Below are 19,637 nucleotides of genomic sequence, written 5' to 3'. Positions count from 1 at the left end.
TCAGATGAAGATAAATTAATCTATGTGGTTGTTGTGCTACATTCCCAAGAACAGTAGCATGGAATTATAAGATTAATTATGTTGCTATAAATCCAAAATTATACCATGCCAAATATAATTATGCTACTCCAAATTCTCTAAACCTCTATAATGCTGAAGGAGACAGAATATATATAAATACATAATAATCTATATTAATATTTATAGTCAGAAATGCTGTGGATCAGTTTAACCCTTACTGAAGACTTCAAAACAGTGAATTCTTTACCAAACATTTTAACACTTGATAATTTACAAGTTACTCTTGTGTAAAAAAACATGGATATTTTTCTAAGTAGGTATATAATGAATTCACCTGTACTGTGTTTCCTGTAAAGCAACTATTTCTCAGAAATGCTTCACAAACGGTCCCATCTTGTGGGAAACCAGCCCCGGAGAGTCAGACAATTCTTAGGTAGGCTGCAAATTAATATTTAACACGTTTATTAGAGAGGCTATTTCCTGAAGTAATGCCCCATATTGGGACTCATTATAAGGGATTAACCCATGGTTAACTTTAGACACAGCTTTCCAACAGATGGCCAAAGAGGAAACTGTGACCATCCCATCAACTCTGAACCCTTGAAAAGACTATGCAGTGAAGACCGTTCATTATCATATGTTTACTAAGAACTTCTAATATAAATCATTTGTTAAATATTTCTAACAAGTCTGTTAAAATTATACCATAAGCAATAACTAGTTCTTTAAACCTAACTAATTAAAAGATACTAATTTAGCCCCTGTATTTTAAAATGAGTCCTATTGCCTTGGATTTTGGGGCATTTTATTTTGTTTTATTGCCCATTTAGTTTTTATACCTAATGACTTTCCCCAAAGAAGCTACATGAGCAATAAAATAAACTGGTAGTTTTTATTGTCTGTTCAATCAAAATCATTCATCCTACATCAATAGCTATATAATTTGACTAACTTCTACGAAAATTCCTTGCTTTTGCCTGAACCTCAAATCAAACAGCTTTTTTAAATTGAGCACACTTGCAGAAGTGCTTAGGTTCAAAACTGTTTGAAAAAAGAAAAATAATGTGTTTGTGCCAAAAGGGTGAACAACAGTTAAAATATATATATCCATTAGATTTTGCTTATCTCTAATAACCTCTTCCTGAAAGCTTTAGTTAGGAAAATAAGAGCAGGCAGATATAAAGTACATTCTGGGGGATATTCCACCCTCCGAGCCCCACTGGAAATCAAGGCTGGAAAACTGAAAGGAGAAGGAGGGTAAGGATGCACTCTTTGAAATGCCTGGAAAAAGATTTTGGTCAGGAGATGCCAGAGAGTTTGAAGCTCCCATCAAATGCTGGCCTTGATCCAGGTAATGGCTTTTCCGTCCCCTCAGCTGTCTGCAGCAAGAGTTTTCCAGCAAAAAAAAAGAAAGGAAAAGTGGCAGGGAAGAGGAGGAGCAGCAGCTTCCAGTCCATTTCTCTGGACTTAGAGGATAAAAGGGCCAAGCACCACAGGCTGACATTTACAGAATGCCTGGCTTTTCCATGAAGCCCTCCACAAGGATTACTGGGGGTTAGCAATCCGGACAAAAAGGGGCAACAAAGCATATGGATGAAAGTCCCTTTAAATTCACTAACTGATGCCGTGGACACAGAGACAGCAAGCTGGAGCCGGCAAAAACATGCTAGCAGAGGTCTAGCCCATTAGACGGTCTTTAGGAAAAAAATACATTGTAAACCTGGCTCCCCTAATGCTTCTGGGCTGCCCAACTCACTTGCTGAAGCTTGAAAGCACAGGCTGTCAATGGAATGGCATTTCTAATCAGGGGATAAAAATAAAAGCCCTTGGAAACTTCTCCCTTGCTTAACCCTCCCTTATTGCCCTGCCCCCACCAACCAAGAGAGAGATGTGTCCAGCCAATGGCGAGGTCCTGGACCTGCAAAGCTTAATTATCTTGCTAGTCTTTTACCTCCACATCAAGGCTGCACTACCCAATCCCTTCTGCCTGGCATTTTCCTTCAATTTTAATATCATAAGTTTCACACGCCTGCCTGAGCTCCTGGACTCGGCAGAAAGGCCCATATAGCTGTCAGCAGACTGATAAGAACTCTCAAATGACTCCGCAGGGCCTGTTTATAAAGAAGAGCCCAAGAAGCCCATAAAGAAAGAGGGCAGGGGCCACGGAAACCAGCCGCTCACACTGTTTTAACGTGGCATTAAAATGAGCTGCAGATTTATGGCAGTGTTTTAGCCCCTGGCCCAAATCACCTCAGGGATGAAGCACTCCTCTCTGCTCTCCAGTGGGATTTTAAATACAGGAAGAAGCTTGCTAGAAAGGAATGGGGAAAGGGGGCAGAGGTAGGAGGAGGAGGAGAGGAAAAGGGAAGGCTACCAGGAAAACCTTTTAATAGAACTCATTCTCCTCTCAGAGGATGTGAACAAGCTGCTATTTCTAAAAGCTATCTGCCCAGTCCTCTCAAATTCACACAAAAATTGCCCTTATTTTTAGTTCATACCCAGGAAAACTCTACTTCAGCTGTTTACCAAATATCAATTCTGATTTTAACTTGTCTCCTTAAGTGTACTTACTTTTTTAATTTTTCAGTCCAAGGAATGAATAAAATCATGACTTGGCAAAAAATATATTAGAAGAGAGGAAAAAGATAGTATAAAACTTTTTCTCACTGGAAAGGGGAAAAAGTAATAGTAGTTTATACAAATATGCCAATGAATTTTTTTAAGGCCAGCTAGAGAACCACTGATATTAATAAGCTACTCTGATCCTACCAGAAAAACAGAGAGGTGACCCTCCTTCCAAGCCAAGATATAGAAAGTACACCAGACCCACAGGAATAATTCTGTTTCCAGTTTCCAAGTCCAGAAGTAAATGCATAATACATTCGTGTTGGTAACTCACTGTGGTTCCTTAAGACCAAGCTCCATGCCAGGAGGTTCCATTCAGTTTTCAAACACAGAGCCAGGCGGCGCTCTCCCAAACGACTGCCAGCACAGAGCAGGCAGAGCAGAACCAAGACGCTCCAAGTAAATGATTTCATTTAAACCATACAACCGGTCTATGATATTATTAGCCCCAGGTCTGAGATAAGAAAACTGAAGCTTGGAAAAATGAAGTAACTTGCTCACAGTCACAAAGCTGGTAGACAGATGGCACAGCTTAGAATTCAAATTCAGGTCTCTCCATCTCAAAAGCCCATGTGCTTTCCACTACCAACATCTTTCATACTTTTTGGACTGGAACCACACTAAGAAACACATAAACACATTCTATACCACAACTCACTACAATATGCCTATGTAACTAAAACAGAAGCTTTGGAAACATTGTTTACACTACGTAACTTGCTGATATGTTCCTTTCTATTATATTTCATTTTTTTAAAAATGCCAGTCATGACCCACTGAATTGACCTTCTGATCTACTAGTGAGTCATGACCTTCAGTTTGGAAAACACTGCAGTACACAATGCCAAAAATAAAGAAAATGTCAGAGTGGGAGTCAGGAGACCTGGGTTCCAGCAAGGCTCAACTCTGGCCCTAACAATTCATTGTTTGAACTCTAGGGCGTACTTGTCATTTACAAAACATGAGGAAGTATTGAATAATTTCTAAGGTCCTTTCCAACTCTGTTTTTTCCCCTAAATCTCCTAAATTGATACTGCTCTCCCTTTCATCACACATCTTTTCATTACTCTCCACTTGTCATTTACCTTCCCTTTCTCCGAAGTCTCTACAAAGTCTCTGCTGTTGGTATTCAAAGGCCCTGTGGTCTGCTCCATCTTCTCTATTGCATCTTTCTCACAGAAGCCAACCTCCGGGTGGAGGCCGATAACCTCACAAGAGTGCCCTCTCTTCCCATCTGAGACTCCCCAGTGGTGAAGATTCCTTCCACCTCCTGATCCATCCCAGCACAACTGAGTGACAGCACCACTGGCCTTTTAATTTTTGTATTAGCAAAAGTAGACTCCCCAGCAACCTGAGGACCTTTCTTAAAGACAGAATCTGTGTCCTCCACTTTTTCTTTTAATCTCTCCTCAATTGCTTGTATGATACTAGGAACAAAAGCAGATGTTAAATACATACTTGATTGGTTTGCACTATGAAACTAAGGACTCTAGTTCTCTTAAATTTAGAGAATATTTAGGTGGGTTGCTCTAGGAAAAGTCGGCAAATCAATTCAAACTGGCATCACAATAGGATAAGTCAGCATTTGCAGACGACATTCCATGTACTACTCATTTATGTTTGCCTGTGGACAAGGTATGCCATGGCTGCCAAGGAAAGCAGCTTTATGGTCTCTCCATCTGGGCTGTGAGGATTTAAATCTCAGAAACTATATAAAACAACTGCAAATCAGCCCAAACCTTAAAGACAGGAAAATTTATTTACAGGCCCTAGTGCACTATAAATTTGAGACAGTTCTATTAAAATGCTTTTCTTGGCTTCCCATCAGATACTTGGCAAAAGCCTTTTCCCCATAAGGTTATTAATATTAAAGTTAAAAAAAAAGTTAAACACATAAAAATATTCTTCCTTAAAAGCTCCAATTAAATGAGTCCTTATTTTATCCTATTCAACATACATTGACCAGTCTCCTCACATGGATTTATACATTCAGGAAAACCCAAAACACAGAGTATCCAGTGCTATTGAAAAAACAATTATGAAATTCAAAATTCCCTACAAGGTAATCACTATCATCCCTGAGGCTCTTCCGACGGCCAAGGAGCCTGGCTGTGTATCAGAACCGTGGCTGGCTGCTTCACAGGAGGGGCTCCAGGGGCCAGGTCAGTGTGTTTTGATTAAGCATAAGTGATCCAGTAGCTTTTTTTAGGGCAAATACAAAAGCAGAGATTGAGAAACACAGCTTGGAGTGGCATGTCGGGCCTGGAGAGCTGGGGGAGGAAAAGAGGCAGGGAATATTCAGCCTTTTTTTTACAGCTCTGAGAGTTCAGTTTATGTATATAAACAAATTTTCGGTTTCACAGTGTGGGGATAAAATGACAGACATTACAATATTGACCCTGGAAATAAGAAGTGAAATCCTTTCCACATTCTTCATAACACATTTCCAGGGATGTGTCCAGTCCTGACTATCTCAGGCATCTACTTTTTTTAGAAAACTATCCAATAAGCAGTAGGCTTGAATTATTGGAAAGTTTGTTCTGATTTTTAGCCTCAATCCAGTCTACACAGCTCTGCAATGTGAATGAAGCTGTGGGCAGCAGAATAGTGTGCCCCCTGTCTGTCCCTCACATACTATGTGGTAGTCTTAGGAGAGTTACTTCTCTTCACCCCCAGTTTCCTCACATTAAAAAAATTCAGATTACTCTTTTAAATGCCTATCTCACTGCTCTGTTTAAAGACTTTGCTTTTTAAAGGTGTGTGTGTTGGCGGCAGGGGAGTGAGGGAAATGGACACAGACTGCTATATAACTGTCAGTCGACATAACAGTCAAGCCTGTTGAACAGTCAAGCACAGGGAACCCTCAGAGAATACATCTGTCTGGGCTGCTGAGGTTCCCAGGCATCCAAAGGTTTATACCTTTAAGTGAATCACAAAGTATTTTTTTTAAATAAAAACATACAACATTTTAGATAGAAATTTTATAAAATATATTACTTAAGAACCAACACTTAAAAATATATACATGCTAAACAAAATTTAAATTTTCACTTAAAGAATAAACAATTTCTGTATTCCCTCAATTTCAAGATGTCCCATCAATAACAGCTCTAGGGGGAAGAAATACAAAAAAACTACATTCAGATGTCAGGAGTCCAAAATATGAAAAACAAACACATATGTACTTCTTTGAATCAAGAACTCTGCACATTACAGTGATACACCCAGGATATAGTGAAGCCTGCAAAGTTGTCTGCCATATAGTCAATGTGCAAAGAATTCTATTTTTTAAATAACTTTTCCATCTTCTCTATTCATGCCAGACTGGAAGATGACCCATCTCAGAGATCCTCACTTGTAGAGTTTCTTCCCTTCAAATTGTGACTTCTATACCACCATGGCTTTGGAAACCAGATAATTTAATGTGTTGAATTATGCATACATAAGATAAAATAAGGACCTCATTTTGGGGGCTCTCCTGTGAATAAAGTGCATGAACTCTGGTGTGCTCACACACATGGCCATGCTATGGTTTCTGCTCTCCTTCATTAGAGCCAGGCCCAACTGGTGGGTAGTCCTGGTAGGTGAGGGGACCACACACCTGGGGTTTTATTTTCTTAAATAGAAGTGTTTTGTCTTTCTCCTAATCAGCCCATTATATCTGAGTACTCCTCTGCAGCACAAATATTTATTACACTTAGTAGGAAAATACAAAGGCAAATTGAGATGGGTCAGTGTAATAGACTGGAAATAAACTGGTATTTTAACTCACCCAAGCATTAAAGACAAGAGAGAAAAGAAGATGCTGAATGTTTCTACCACCTCAAAGGCTCCTAGTCAACTGAGTACAAAGAAGAGTTCAAAGGCAAAACAGGCTCCTGGCTTCCACCACCTAGTGTGGCTGAGGTTAGAGGTCACTAATGGTGGAGCCACTGACCAATAAAAGAATGTTTGGGAACTCCGCTCAACAGATAAACTGGAGATCCACTTACACCTTCCTCCCTATGCACACAAACATTTCTAACTACACTAGTCCAGTGTCTATGCAGCCTTCTGAGATCCTCAATTGCTTTCTTCTCCATTGTGATTGAAGGGAGATGGGGATACAAATATTCCATTTGACTATAGAAAAGTATTACACTGCATACTTCTTCCTATTTGCCAAAATGAGAAACATAATTGATGTGACTCTCAATCTTTAAGTTCTACCTTCTCATTAAATCTGTCCCTGACAACTTCAGTCCATACCTTTTTACTTCCATTTCAGACCCTAAAATACTTTGGAAAATCTGCACAATCATCTCGACTTTCCTTCGACTTATATATATACCCATGTATCCACAGGATGACTGTCAGGCCTTTGTGAGTGGGGAAGACAGGTTTCTTACTATCTCCCATCATTTCCCCTTGGAAAAAAAGCACTTAATTAAGGCTCCACTAAATTAATTAGCTAGTTAATTTAGCTTATAGGACAATAAAAGGCCAATTGGTAAATTGGCTTTATACCATTATAACTATTATCCTCTCCTAATTGAAGGAACTTGTTTTTAACTTACCTGCACACACACAAAAAAACCCTATCAGCCACCCCTAGCTTGTTCTATGCCACATAGGCTGGCAATCTCATTGCTGACCTTTAGGAATAGATAACAGAGACACAGGTTACACTTTTCTTCAAAAATCTTAGCTTAAGTACAGCTCTTACTTACTTTTGGCTTTAGCCCTGTATTTAACTTTATGGCTGTTTCACTATCAAATCTAAGGTCAGGAGGAAAATTTAATTACTTACCCTTATCAGGCAAAATGTCTCTCCCCCTTGGTGTATCCTAATCCCCAAGTCCTGATAAGGACTTTCACCACTGTGTACATCAGTCAGCTCGCACATTTTCGGATCCTGAACTCTAAGGTGCCAACTGTGGCTGCAATGGCTTTGTCACCAAGATGCTACCCGACATTTTGGGATCAATTCAGAAACTCTAGCTCTATTCCAGCTAGGGAAAGCAAAATCCTGTGCTAAACACTATTTCTTCCACATCTGAAAGAACAATCTCTCAAGAGTGGCTATGAGGACAACATTAGTGTGAAGCACAAGAGGTCACAGCATTTAAGATTTCTTGGAAACAGTCGGAAGGAAAATAAGTCACTTAAAAGTGGATGGAGACCTCTGCTGGTTACAATTGTCCATGCATCTCCGGAAGCGAGTTCTGACCTGCTCAGCAACAGATGCTTGCTTATTCCTCAGTCTCAGCTCATTCTGACTATCAACCAGGGGCTCCTAGGTATCAGCTCCTGATGCAACATGTTCGCCCCTAAAAGTTTATGCATGTCTTACGAGAAGATCCCATTTTACTTTCCTAAGAAGTCACTAAGGTGTAAAAACTACCCAAACCAGATATATGCTATTTTTTCAGTTATTCCTGCCAAGGTCAGGTTACATTGATGGATGGCAAAGAGAAGGCAAAATGACAAGCATATTCTGGAAAGCTTCCTATAGAACAAAAGAAAGATAAGACCTTCACTATCAACAGAATAGTGGTTCTCAATCAATCAAAGCAAACAATGTTGTCCACAAGGGCCATTTGGCAATGTCTAGAGATTTTTGGAAGGAGGGTATGCTATTGGCATCTAGTAGTTGAACCCATTCATCCTTTATACTAATCTGGCTATCACTTCAGCCAGTCTCACCTCTAACTGAGATCAGTCCAGTCTAGAAATATGGAGTCAGGAAAAGAAAAGACGTCATTTTTGGAGCACAGAATATTTAGACAGGGGAGAAGGGAAACATGGGGGCACAGCAGTGGACTGTTTTAGCAGGGCTGAAATTTAGTACAGAGAAAAGGGCTCAGAAAGCAGGAGAGAGATTTAGAAAGGGAGGCAGGAAAATGCTTAGACTGCTTTTCTTTTGCAAGTTGACATAATGTGGGGCATTCACCACCAGAGGAGGTAACTGGTCCTCCTGATAGAGGTTTGCAGGGGGTGAAGAGATGACCACTTAATCATTAATGTTGTCAAGGAGAGTGAAATTCTTGCTAAAGACAAGAGTTTCATAGAGTTTTTAAACAGCTGAATGGAACTGGAGAGATGATCTAGCCAACCCCTTCGTTTCATAAATGAGGAAATGAAAGCCCAGGGGAGCTTTGGTGACTTGTCATTACTGTACAATTAATAGGACAGAGACAGGCTAAAATCCAAGTCTTCTGACTCCAACTGTGTTCCTTTGAACTCAAATAACCTAAAAGTACACTGTTTTAAATAACCGATAATTTATTCCACCCCGATGGTTCTATGATTCTGAGCCTGCCATGCTGATGACCAGCTAGGCAGAAACCTTTAAGCTGGTGTAGGTGCTCTGCTCCAAAAACCAGGTGATTCTCTTTACCAATATGAAGGTGTTGGGTTTTTCTTGGCTTTTTAAAACTAGAATCTAGTAAGAAATGGTATCTGACTTAACAGATGATTCTCAAGTTATGTTAGTAAATCTAGATGCCATAAAGAGAAACACAAAGAGCACAAACACCAGGACTCTTCAAGGAACATTTTCTTCTACCCAAGTTGTAAGAACCATAGGTTTAGGTCAAGAATCTAGAAGTGTAAGACTGATTTTCTGATTCACTAGAACACAGATGCGGTCAACAATTAAGTCACAACTGTGAAATCCAGAAACAAAATGAATGAGTATGCTATGAAACACAATGGGGAAGCTAAAATCAACTTGTGATTTGTTTTCAAATTAGAATGCCAAAATGTTTTATAGATTAGATTGAGGTCCAGAGAAGGCAAATCCTTGGCCAATAGCACAGTTAGTAGCCAGCAGAGATGGCATCTGACCCAGGCAGTGTGAGGTAAGAAGCTACAGACTTAACTATTCAATGATAGCCATGTCACTGGGTTTAAAAAGCTCAGTAATAATAATAAAGAGGGTGGACTGAACACATCCACTAACTTTCATTTCCTCCAAGACCCTAAAAGGGCAAAGCGAATTTTAAAAAATAAAGGCATAATCACTCTAAGGTAAACAGAATGGGAGTAACAAAATGTGGAAGCTGAAAAGCGAAAGGAGACAAGATAGCTGACTAAGTCCTAGAAAGCTGCATCCTGAATCAGCTGAGAAACCCAGAGTCACAGTGCAGAACCGCAGGCGGGGGCAAAGATGGGGCTCAAAACAGGAGGACAGACTGAAAATGTATTTAAGCAGCAGCTAGAAGCCCAGAGCCCCTCTCAATTCCACAGCCAGATGACTGCCCTGCTCTCACCTGGAAGAGGCCTGAGACCCGTTTTCCAGAGGTTACATACAGGCTCTCCACCAAAGGTGGGGGTGCCAAACCAAGAACTGGGGGCGCATGGGACAGTCACATACTTAATGTATGTGGCTTCCAAACCTTCCAAACCTCTTCTTATTTAATTTTGATAAAAATTAAAACACTTAAATCCCTTAAAAAGAAAAAAAGAAACAGAAACAATAAGCACAGTACCAATTTGTTTAGTCTTTTTAATTCTTTAAACCTGCTTGATATTTCGGCCAACTAAATTCCTTTCAAGAGAAAGAAAGGGAAGCAGGGCTGAACAGGACACACAGGGGAATGCTTTAGAAGGCTGAGCGCAGCCCAGAGAAAGGGGCGTGGAGGCTGAAGGACTGGAATGGGAGGCTGGAGTGTGGCAGTGCTCCCAGGGTGAGGGGAGGCCCACTGAGTTACAGAGATCCTGCGAGCAGGGAACCTACATGAGATACAACACACTCCTAGTGCCAGCTGCTCAGAAGCACCACCCTGAAGCATCCCAGCTTCCAGTCACTAGAACTAGCACCTGTGATGGACACAACCTTCCGAAGAGGTTCAGCTTTGCTTCCTGAACACACTGCTCTGGTATGATCCTCAAATCATAGTAGGCTTACCTTAGGAGTTTTAAATCTCTGACATTATTTCAAACCTGTTTGATGCAAATCACCTAACACTGCTTTCCTCTTTTAAGTGTGGTCCGTCGATATACTAGAGGAAATAAACCCCACTCACGCATCCAGCTGCTGTCGCTCTGTATCCAGGCTGTCAAGGCCACCTTCTCATACCTCCCATGTCACCTCTCCAGGAGGATTGCCTGGCCTCTTACCTGTCTTTGCATTTCTTCAATCTGTCTTTGGGGGATGGTCTGTAAAATACTGTACACATCTGACATCTTTTCTTCTGGCACCACCACAGATGCTCTAGACACAATAGCAAAACAATTTTTATACACAGAGCCCTTTACACAAGACACCTCAACATTCATTGTCGTGTTGAATTCTCACAGGCAGAATCAAGAACCCAAACCCCCTTCAGCCCCAGTGAGTAGTCCCTCCTCCTCCTCCCTTTCTCACCACCAGCTTTCTCAAAGGAGTTCTCTCACCAGCTCCATTTTCTCCCTCCCTCCACCCCACCGTTGTACTCTAGCCACACTGCTACCCTTTCAGCCACCTTCATCCTGCCCCACCATAGGGTCTTTGTGTGTGACATTCCATGTACCTGGTATATACTTTTCTTGCCTCTTCTCTGCCCACTCTGAATTAACATGGTTTTTCTCCTTTAGATATCTACTCAATGCCTTCATTTATCCAGCATGTATTTATTGGAGCCCCTGTTCTGTGCTGGGTTCTGGTTAATTGGATGCAACAGTGACCAAATCAGACAAAGAAGGCTAGGCAGTGAGAAACCCCACAAATATCCGCAGGAAGAACATTCCAAGCAGAAGGACTAGCAAGCAAAGGGCCCTGAGGAAGCACCATGTCAGGGATGCTTAGGCGACAGTGAGCAGGCAGCATGACTGGGGTGCTGTAAAGGAGTTTCAGATACCAAGGGACAATGAGAAACGGGGAAGGAGAGTCCCAGAGAGGGTGGATGGTCTTGCAGCCCACCGTAAGGATGTGGGCCTTTTCTGAGATAGCCATTAGAAGGTTTTAGGCAAAGCACGGCATGGTCTGATAACATGCCAAGAGAGTCCTTCTGCCTGAAGTGTCAGAAGAAACTCCAGAAATCAAGAACAGAAGCAGGGAGAACAGCAGGGGGCCATCGCAAAACCCAGGCAAGAGAGAATGATGAAGGAGAATCTGATGAAAGTGATGAGAGCAAGCCCGCCAGACGGACAGTGAGCACAGGGGAGAGTGAGCAGCCAACAAGGTTTGGGAATGGATTAGATACAGTGGGAAAGGGAATGCAAGCACCCAATGAGCACCAACCCCTCTCAGCATTTAGCAGGGTTTGGGATCCTTTTGTATAAGACAATTTGTTAAAATCTGAGGCCTCTCCCCCCATTAGACTAGTCACTAGAATGGAAGGCATGCCTAAACCACCAGCATCCCCTGAGCACCTGGTATACTGTCTAGCACATACAGTTACCACTTCATAAATATTTGTTAAATAAGTAAATGATGTCTGCTATACAGATGGGAAAACTAAGACTCAGGAAAGATTAAATGATTTTCTAAGACCACAAAGCTAGCCGGTAACTCAGTTGATCATCCAAACTGAGGCCTTCTGGCTCCAAATCCAAAGCCCTTCCACCACGTATCCATTATTACAACTACCCAAGCCGATCTACATTCTCATAGGAATATCTTTTCAGACTCTGCTCAGGATCACTGCCTCTGAGAAGCCCTCTTCAACTCCACTGTCAGCAATGGTATGTGACCCCTTCTCACTCTTCTCCCAACATCCCACCCAGCCAGAGATGTAGCTCATCAAGGCATGTGGTTAACAGCTGGTTTACTTGCCTATCTTCCACCACTAGACTGAGCTTCTTGGAAGCAAGATTTGACCTTGATCATCTTTGTACCCCCATACATAACACAGTACCTGGCAAATAAAGGGCACTCAATAAGGTTTTCGTGGATGAATACATGATTGGAAGGGGCTCACCACCTCTCTTTAGGGATAAAGAATTACATACCCTCGTCTTTCAGGCTGCATGAGGCCCCCTCCTCTGTTCTGGGCTTGCACCGCCCTCCGTCCATATATCTTTTATGGCCCTTAGCACACATTACTAGAACTCTTGGTTAGTCTTCTCCACCAAATTCTAACCTCCTTATGAGCAGAAGCTGTATTATTCACCAAAGGCTTTCCAATAAATGTGAGATCAATCAATATACACTTAATTTGTTCAAATACCTGTGGTGATCAGACTTGGACCGAAATATCAAAAAGGTTGGAAGAAAAGAAAGCAAGTAAGCATTTGAGGCAAAGTCAGGCCTGAGAGGCATATATAAAAGACCTAGTTCTCAATAATCTAAAGTCCTAGGGAAATGAAACAGCATGAGACTGGAGGGCTATCTGTTCATTATAGCACTGACAGCCATAAGCCAAGCAGAGCTTACATTTGTCCATCTGTACACTGGGCATGTTTCTCAGCTGTCACTCATGTGGAGGCACCCCACCTACATCTAGCAACACTGTGCAAATTCAAGAGAAACTCTAGAGCAGTGGCTCTCAACTGTAGCTATAAACCACACTTGGGGAGCTTTAAAATTCAGCTTTCCTGAAGATAAGGCCCAGGAATTTTTTAAGTTCTACAGGTGAATATACTCTGCAGTCATAGTTGAGAACCACTGCAGTTGGCCAAGGGTTGGTAAACATTTTCTAGATAATAAAGCATCAGAGAATAAATATTTTAGGTTCTGCAGGCTACATAATTTCTGTCCCAACTACTCAAATTGCCATTGTAGCACAAACGCAGCAAAGAAAACGAGTGTGGCTGTGTTTCAATAAAACTTTATTTATAAAAACTAGCAACCTGTCATATTTAGCCCAAAGGTCTCAGTTTTCCAACCTCTGCTCAGGAAATACAGCAAAAGAGTCTAAACAAGTAGTTCTCAAACTTAGGTATGCATTCCAATTACTGAGGATGGGGGGTGGTTAAAATCTAATACAAGCAGACAACTGTGTAAAGTTTATTAGAAGTTAACACTCACCTCTTCCAGTCAAGAACTTCAGAAAAAGGAAGCATATAGGAGTCTGCAATGACAACTGGAACACAGCCAGCCTGTAATACATCACTCAGTACTGCCTGGCCCAGCCGAGCTCCACGAAGGACAACACAGAACGTAGCCTCCTGTGAAGACACAAGCAAAGGTAGGAGATTACAAACCAATTTTGTTGATCCACTTATTTTGACCTCTGCAGGCCATGAAGTCCTCCCAAGGGCTGAAGCAAAGCAATATTGAGGCATCCTGACACAAAAATGCTAAAAGACAAGAGCTCACACCAGTAAAACATAAAAGCTTAACTGGTTGGAATATTTCATATTCACACTCTTTAGTGTTACTTCACTGTTTGCATTCTGAAAATGTTCAAAACCAAAGTCCAAGTCTTCCTTTGGCCACTCAGTAAAATGACCCCCCACAGACTGGTTTCTTTTAGCCCTAATGTATCATATACACACACCATAGCACAATGGCTAAACACTGTTTATAGGACTTACCTCAGTGTACCTTACAATATAATTATTTTGTCTGAGCATATCAGGCTCTCTAAAGGAAAGGGATCAAATCTCCTTTCATCTTTCCATTCCCCACACATCTAGCAGTGTGCTTTGCATAAGGAAGATACTCATTTCATGAATGCAGTGTCTTTGAAAACACATTAAGACAGGTATGTTCTATTTAGAAACAACAAATTGAACAGAAAGCAAAATCTCAAAAAATGTCCTCCCCATTCACTTCCTCAAACTCACATAATATGAGGAACAATTAGGGGGAAGTGACAGATGTATGGAGAAAAAACAGCTGCAATAAGATAAATCGAAGTAAGAAAAGACTATGTCTCTAATACTGTTTCTCCCAGTTAATTCCTCTTCAGGAGAAAAAAAGACAAGAAAGAAAAAACACCATTTAATCTTTAAAGCTAGAGAAAAGATAAGTTCAGAAAAAACACGAAGAAACTCAATATGCCAAACTCCTTTGAGGAGGAATGTGAAAGCAGCAAGGGCCAAAGAAGAGACTCCGTCATGGCTCCTGGAGGTGCAGGTGGATGGCTCAGCCAGCCTGGAGAGTCAGCATCCAGATGTGGGCACATGTGCTGATAACCATTTTTCCTGTCTAGACAAAGGTTACTATAAATACTCCTGCTCACATCACCACTGTTATCAGTCAGACATTCCAGAGGAGATACAGCACTTTTGGGGGAAAGTATTTTAACAATCTCAGCATGGGCCAGTTCTCCTTGGAGATTTTTAAAAAAAGCAAAGGAAAGAAAAAAAAAATCACACAAGCTCCTTGATATTTCTTCTCGAACTAATCTGTTTTTTAAATATTTAAATTAACAAAACTTGTTTTATCCTTTCTCACCCCCATGCCCTTGAAATGTCAAACACCCTGCTTATAAAACATCCCCAAAAGGACTGCTCTGCCTGTGCCTATGGAAGTACTGCCATTCCTTTAAGTAAAGGACGTTCTACCAGTAGGATATATGCTAAGGGTGGCAAAGATACCAAGACAAAATAGTATCAAAAAAACACAAACTTCCACTCCCAGGAAAAGCTGACTACGGCCTTGTGGGCTAGCACAGTCAGAGAGTATAAGTTGCCACCTTAAGGAAGGAAATTTCTCCAGACTGGTTTATGAATACAGGGGTAAAAGCAAAATACATTTGCCTGTGTTGTCTATGTGGCTTTTCTGCAAATCTATCAGATTTGTGTTTTTAAAGTATGAGGAATATTTGAGAAGAGTATGAACACTCATAGGCCAAGCAGCTTTGCACAAACAGTATGGCAGACATCAAAGCACCTGTAAGGTCTACATATCCAGTATAAACAATTCTACATTTTCTTCTCCCCTTGGGTAATCCTTCTAGTCCCATGTAGAAAGCAACTCCTGTTTGTGGGGGTCAATTTTACCTTGTGGAAACGACCTCTACTTTGCCTTGAGAGAGGTAATGATGACACTCACCTGCAGCACCTGGGGGTAATCGAAGACCTGGTGCTTGTGGCAGCGCTTACGGACTGAAAGGACACCCTCAGAGAGGTTGGTACATTTGTCTAGGACTAACACTGAATCTCTGTGTTTGGCCTGGAGGGCTTCCAGGTCCTCTCTGTACTCGGGGTGGAGAGCCATCTGAGATGACAGGAGGAAGTATCGTCGTGGACTACAAAGGAGAAAAAAAAAGTGACAGGCAAGTTGCAGCTGATGTGTTAGCCAAAATAAGACAAACTTTGATATTAAACTGATGGCAATAAGTATTTTCTCACTATTTTTCACAACCCATGTGTTTAGAAATTATACTCTGTAGCATTGCTGACTATTTAAAGTATTATATACTGTAAGAAAGTAAGGCATGACTCATTCATGTGCTGAAATATTACACAATCATTAAAGATTTTATCCAGGAAAAGCTCTTGATGTTTTGAGGAAATGCTTGTAATATGCCAAGCTTAGAGAACATGTGATAAATAACACTTACGCATGTGCACATGCATGTGGAAAAATAGAGAAACTGAGTGATTGGTTGTTGATTACTCGGAAGAAACATCAACATGTTATCATTCACTATAGCTGAGTTCTCTGACCTGAAAGGAACTGAGAGCTGGTTGCATCTTCCCAAAACATAAAGAGAGAAAGTTAACAGGCACACATTGGCTGTAAAATTGGAAGAGGTGAAGACTGCTTCTGGCTGTTGAATGGCATCCTCACGCTATGGAGAAGTCCAGGGAAATAAAGCCCCCATCATCAAGTCCACCCAGACTCTAGGAAGATCAAACTGGTAGCTGGGAACAAGTGGAAAAAATTATGTTCATGAAAGGATAAAACCAGTCTTAACATCTGGAGAGCAAGGGAACTTATGGAGTGAAGAAAGGATTTCCAAGGGTTTAATACCATTTAAGATCTCCACAAGAGACAAAAATGTGAACACAATGAGAGTAAGCCATTAGTTGAGGAGAAAATTTTGGGGAGACCAGATAGCAACTAATTCCCTTTTGAAGGCAAGACTCCCATAAAGCAGAGAGGTTTCTAACACCACCTAGGCTGAGGGGCCACTGGGGATCACCATCAAAGAAAGGAATCATATAAAGCAGGTTCCAGGAAGAGGTGAAACATCCATCAGACCATAAGACTAAGAACCAGTACTCACTTACATCTACCTCCAGCCAGTAGAGACCAGGGAATGTAAGAGGATCCTGCATCTCATAGGCAAGCTGATAGGATTCTGTCCATGGGAAGGGACCAAAAACCTGTTCTCTGGAACCCATCTTTTTCTTTCCCCATCCCCACCCCTTTTTTTTTAATTTGCATTGGGGAGAAAGAAAGGGTAATTGTTTTATTTTCCTTTAGTTTCTTAGGCTTATTTGGAGATTCTACCTGGGGGACACCTTAACCATATATCTATGGCCAAAGAATAATGATTCTCTAACTGAAAGACATCTTTTACTAAGGATTAAGCTTCAGGTCAAAACACATAGGACAATGAGTGAAGAAGGTGAACACTCATGTAACCAGCCAGATCAACTAAATAAACCAGAAAACAGAACAACACATACCAAAGCAAGATTGCTTTTAAAGCATCAGAACCATTTCTTTTGGTAATTTCTTTAAACAGCTCAACTAAAAGTACAGAGTATTTCCCACACTACAGTTAAGAAAAAAGGGGTAAGCAGATTCCCTAGAACGTCACTTTCTAACAGCAATTAGCTACATGAGGTCATTTAAATTTAAATTTAATTCAATTTCAAATTCAGTTCCTCGGTCACACTGGCCACATTTCAAGTTCTCAACGGCCATATGTGGCTAGTGAACATGTGACACCACAGAAAGCTCTATGAGATGGAGTTGTTAGTTCAGACCCAGAGGCTAGGGTAGTAAGTGCAGATAAGAAAGACACAGAATAGCAGCCCATCAAGGAGACAGTTTGGATCAGCTGTACAGACTGGTTCCTCTCATCCTGAACAATCTCCCCCTAAATTACAATTTATTGAACAATATAACGAATATTCAGAGCCAAACAAATCCCTTCTGGACACCTGAAACAAGACACTTGGATTCCTCAATAATTTTTCTTTTGTAAAACCATTAATTTTCAGAGGGATGACTTTTAGATGGGAAGATTACACATAGGCAGCACTCTTGGATCATCTCAAAGTAGTTCTGTAATCAAACTTGTCTGTTTAAACAGAAAAAGGATTTATAGGCAAACTCACAAGACAAGCAGAAAAACAATCTTAACAATTAAAGCTATCTGGAAATGGGCTATTTTTTATAACAAATTAGGAAACTTTTCATTAAGAAGTTATAGTGAAAAGTCATTTATCAAGTTAGGGCTAAATGGCCTTTAATGGTCTTTCTCATTCATAAGAAACTGGCTCTGTGATGGATCTCATGGAGCACTGGTATTTGCTGGATGTTTCTAGAGACCTATTTAAGTAGAGCTGCTAATATAAAACTGGTGTTCTTCATTGCCTGGAATAAGAATAGACATTGGCATCCATGAGTGTCCATGTGCAGGAAAAGTACAGAGTGTTGGAGTCCTAGAGAGAAAAGGGCATTTCTGCATGGGGAAGGAGGAGACCGAGGTGGCACACATGGAATGTGAAGCCCTTGTGGGATGAGAGCTGCAAGCTGGGGAAGAGTGAGAAGGGGGCCCACACAGACTATGAGAGCCCTTGGGTGACTAAGGTTTCTGCACTGGGGGCAGGGGTAGAGGCAGTGATGGCAACCCAGTGGGATGCTGGAGACCAAGTGAGGTCAGGGGGCATCTGGGGGTCCCAGAACAGAGCAGTAGAGCCTGGGCAGGCTGGAACAGGGCCCAACTTGTGGGATAGGTGATGGCAATGGTGATCTCATCCAAGCATGGGGTGCTGAAACAAGAAGGGTGAGAATATCTGTGCCAGGGGGCCTGGGGAGGAGAGAGCAGTAGGACCACTATGTGAGGGGACCAGAGCTTGAGTGGGGGTGAAGAGGGCCTCTGTGCGGGGGGCGGGCAACAGAATTTCAGTTACATGCAAGAGGGTTGGCAAGATAAATAAGAGTACTGAGGATAATGGGAGCCAGATTTCTTTCTGTCAGAGAAAGAAGTTACACATACAACAAGGGAGAAAACTAGAATGCTCCTGTGGTGTTGGAGGGAACTGGAGATACCTCTACAAATGCAGTTTTCAACATGCAGAGAGAGAGAAATGCATCTACACAGATAAAGAAACAAATGCAGATCCTAATGTGTGGTGCTCAACAAAACTCTTAAGTAAATGAAGACTCTGGGTTAGATTTACCCATGAAGAAACAAAGTTCTATTTTAGACATTCAGTCACCAGGATCACTGGATCCCTACTCTATCACTACTTTTCAACATAAATGTGTAGATGCGAACAAGATTCCAATAATGGTCCCCCTGCATGCATGCTGGTTCCCCCCAATCTGACAGATGGTGAATGTGTTATCCCCATTTTAGTTTTAAGAAAACAAAATTTAAAGGTGGGTTTGTTTTTCTTTTAAAGACTAAAATTACTAGCTATGACTTTCATGTTTCCTCCCAGCAGTGTTGATAGCTAAGTTTAAGTAAAATCATGCTGAGAACTTGAAGTATCCCTCAAGTGCAACAGTTGTAAACTCCCAATTTAGTTCCTTTCAGAGAGAAAATGACAAGAATTTCAGCTGAGGCCAACACAGCTGTGAGAAGAAACTATCAATAGCAACAATCCTCAGCTTCACATTGAAAAAATACTGAGAGAGATTTAAAATAAAAATAAAAACAAAGCTCTCACTACTCTATGTTGCCCTCAAGAGATGTGGGAATTCCCTTAAGAAACAACTCTCACAAAGAGCAGCACATCCAAAATGCTGTCATGAAGTCACCCACCCTGCCTCCTCCCAAGTCCCTAAAAAGGGTGATGAGTCTAGAGCCTGCCTTGGCCTTTTTTCTTTTCTTTTTTTCTCAGAGGGAGGTGAGTGTTATTTATAAAAGAAAACATCACATCTGTAGGGCCAAACTGCAAGCTGGAGGGGACATGGAGAGTTGGGGTCCAAGCTGAGTTACAGAAACCAC

At 41.3% G+C, this 19,637-nt stretch overlaps 1 protein-coding gene across 6 annotated transcripts in view; it reads right to left on the bottom strand.

Moving 5' to 3' along the window:
- EXT2 (exostosin glycosyltransferase 2) overlaps nt 1–19,637 on the bottom strand; it is a 188,009-nt gene that overhangs the window by 123,917 nt on the left and 44,455 nt on the right. For all 6 annotated transcript variants that reach the window (XM_036996663.2, XM_036996662.2, XM_036996661.2 and 3 more), the window contains 3 exons: nt 15,554–15,749; nt 13,580–13,719; nt 10,750–10,843 (listed from right to left, as the gene is read on the bottom strand). In XM_036996663.2, coding sequence (XP_036852558.1) covers nt 10,750–10,843; nt 13,580–13,719; nt 15,554–15,749 — 430 coding nt within the window. The remainder of the gene's footprint in view (nt 1–10,749; nt 10,844–13,579; nt 13,720–15,553; nt 15,750–19,637) is intronic.

The sequence above is a fragment of the Manis javanica genome, chromosome 11 (genome assembly GCF_040802235.1).
Source record: "Manis javanica isolate MJ-LG chromosome 11, MJ_LKY, whole genome shotgun sequence".
Lineage (NCBI taxonomy): Eukaryota > Metazoa > Chordata > Mammalia > Pholidota > Manidae > Manis > Manis javanica.
Note: the sequence above shows the minus strand (reverse complement) of the source record. Positions and strands in the feature narration are given on the sequence as shown.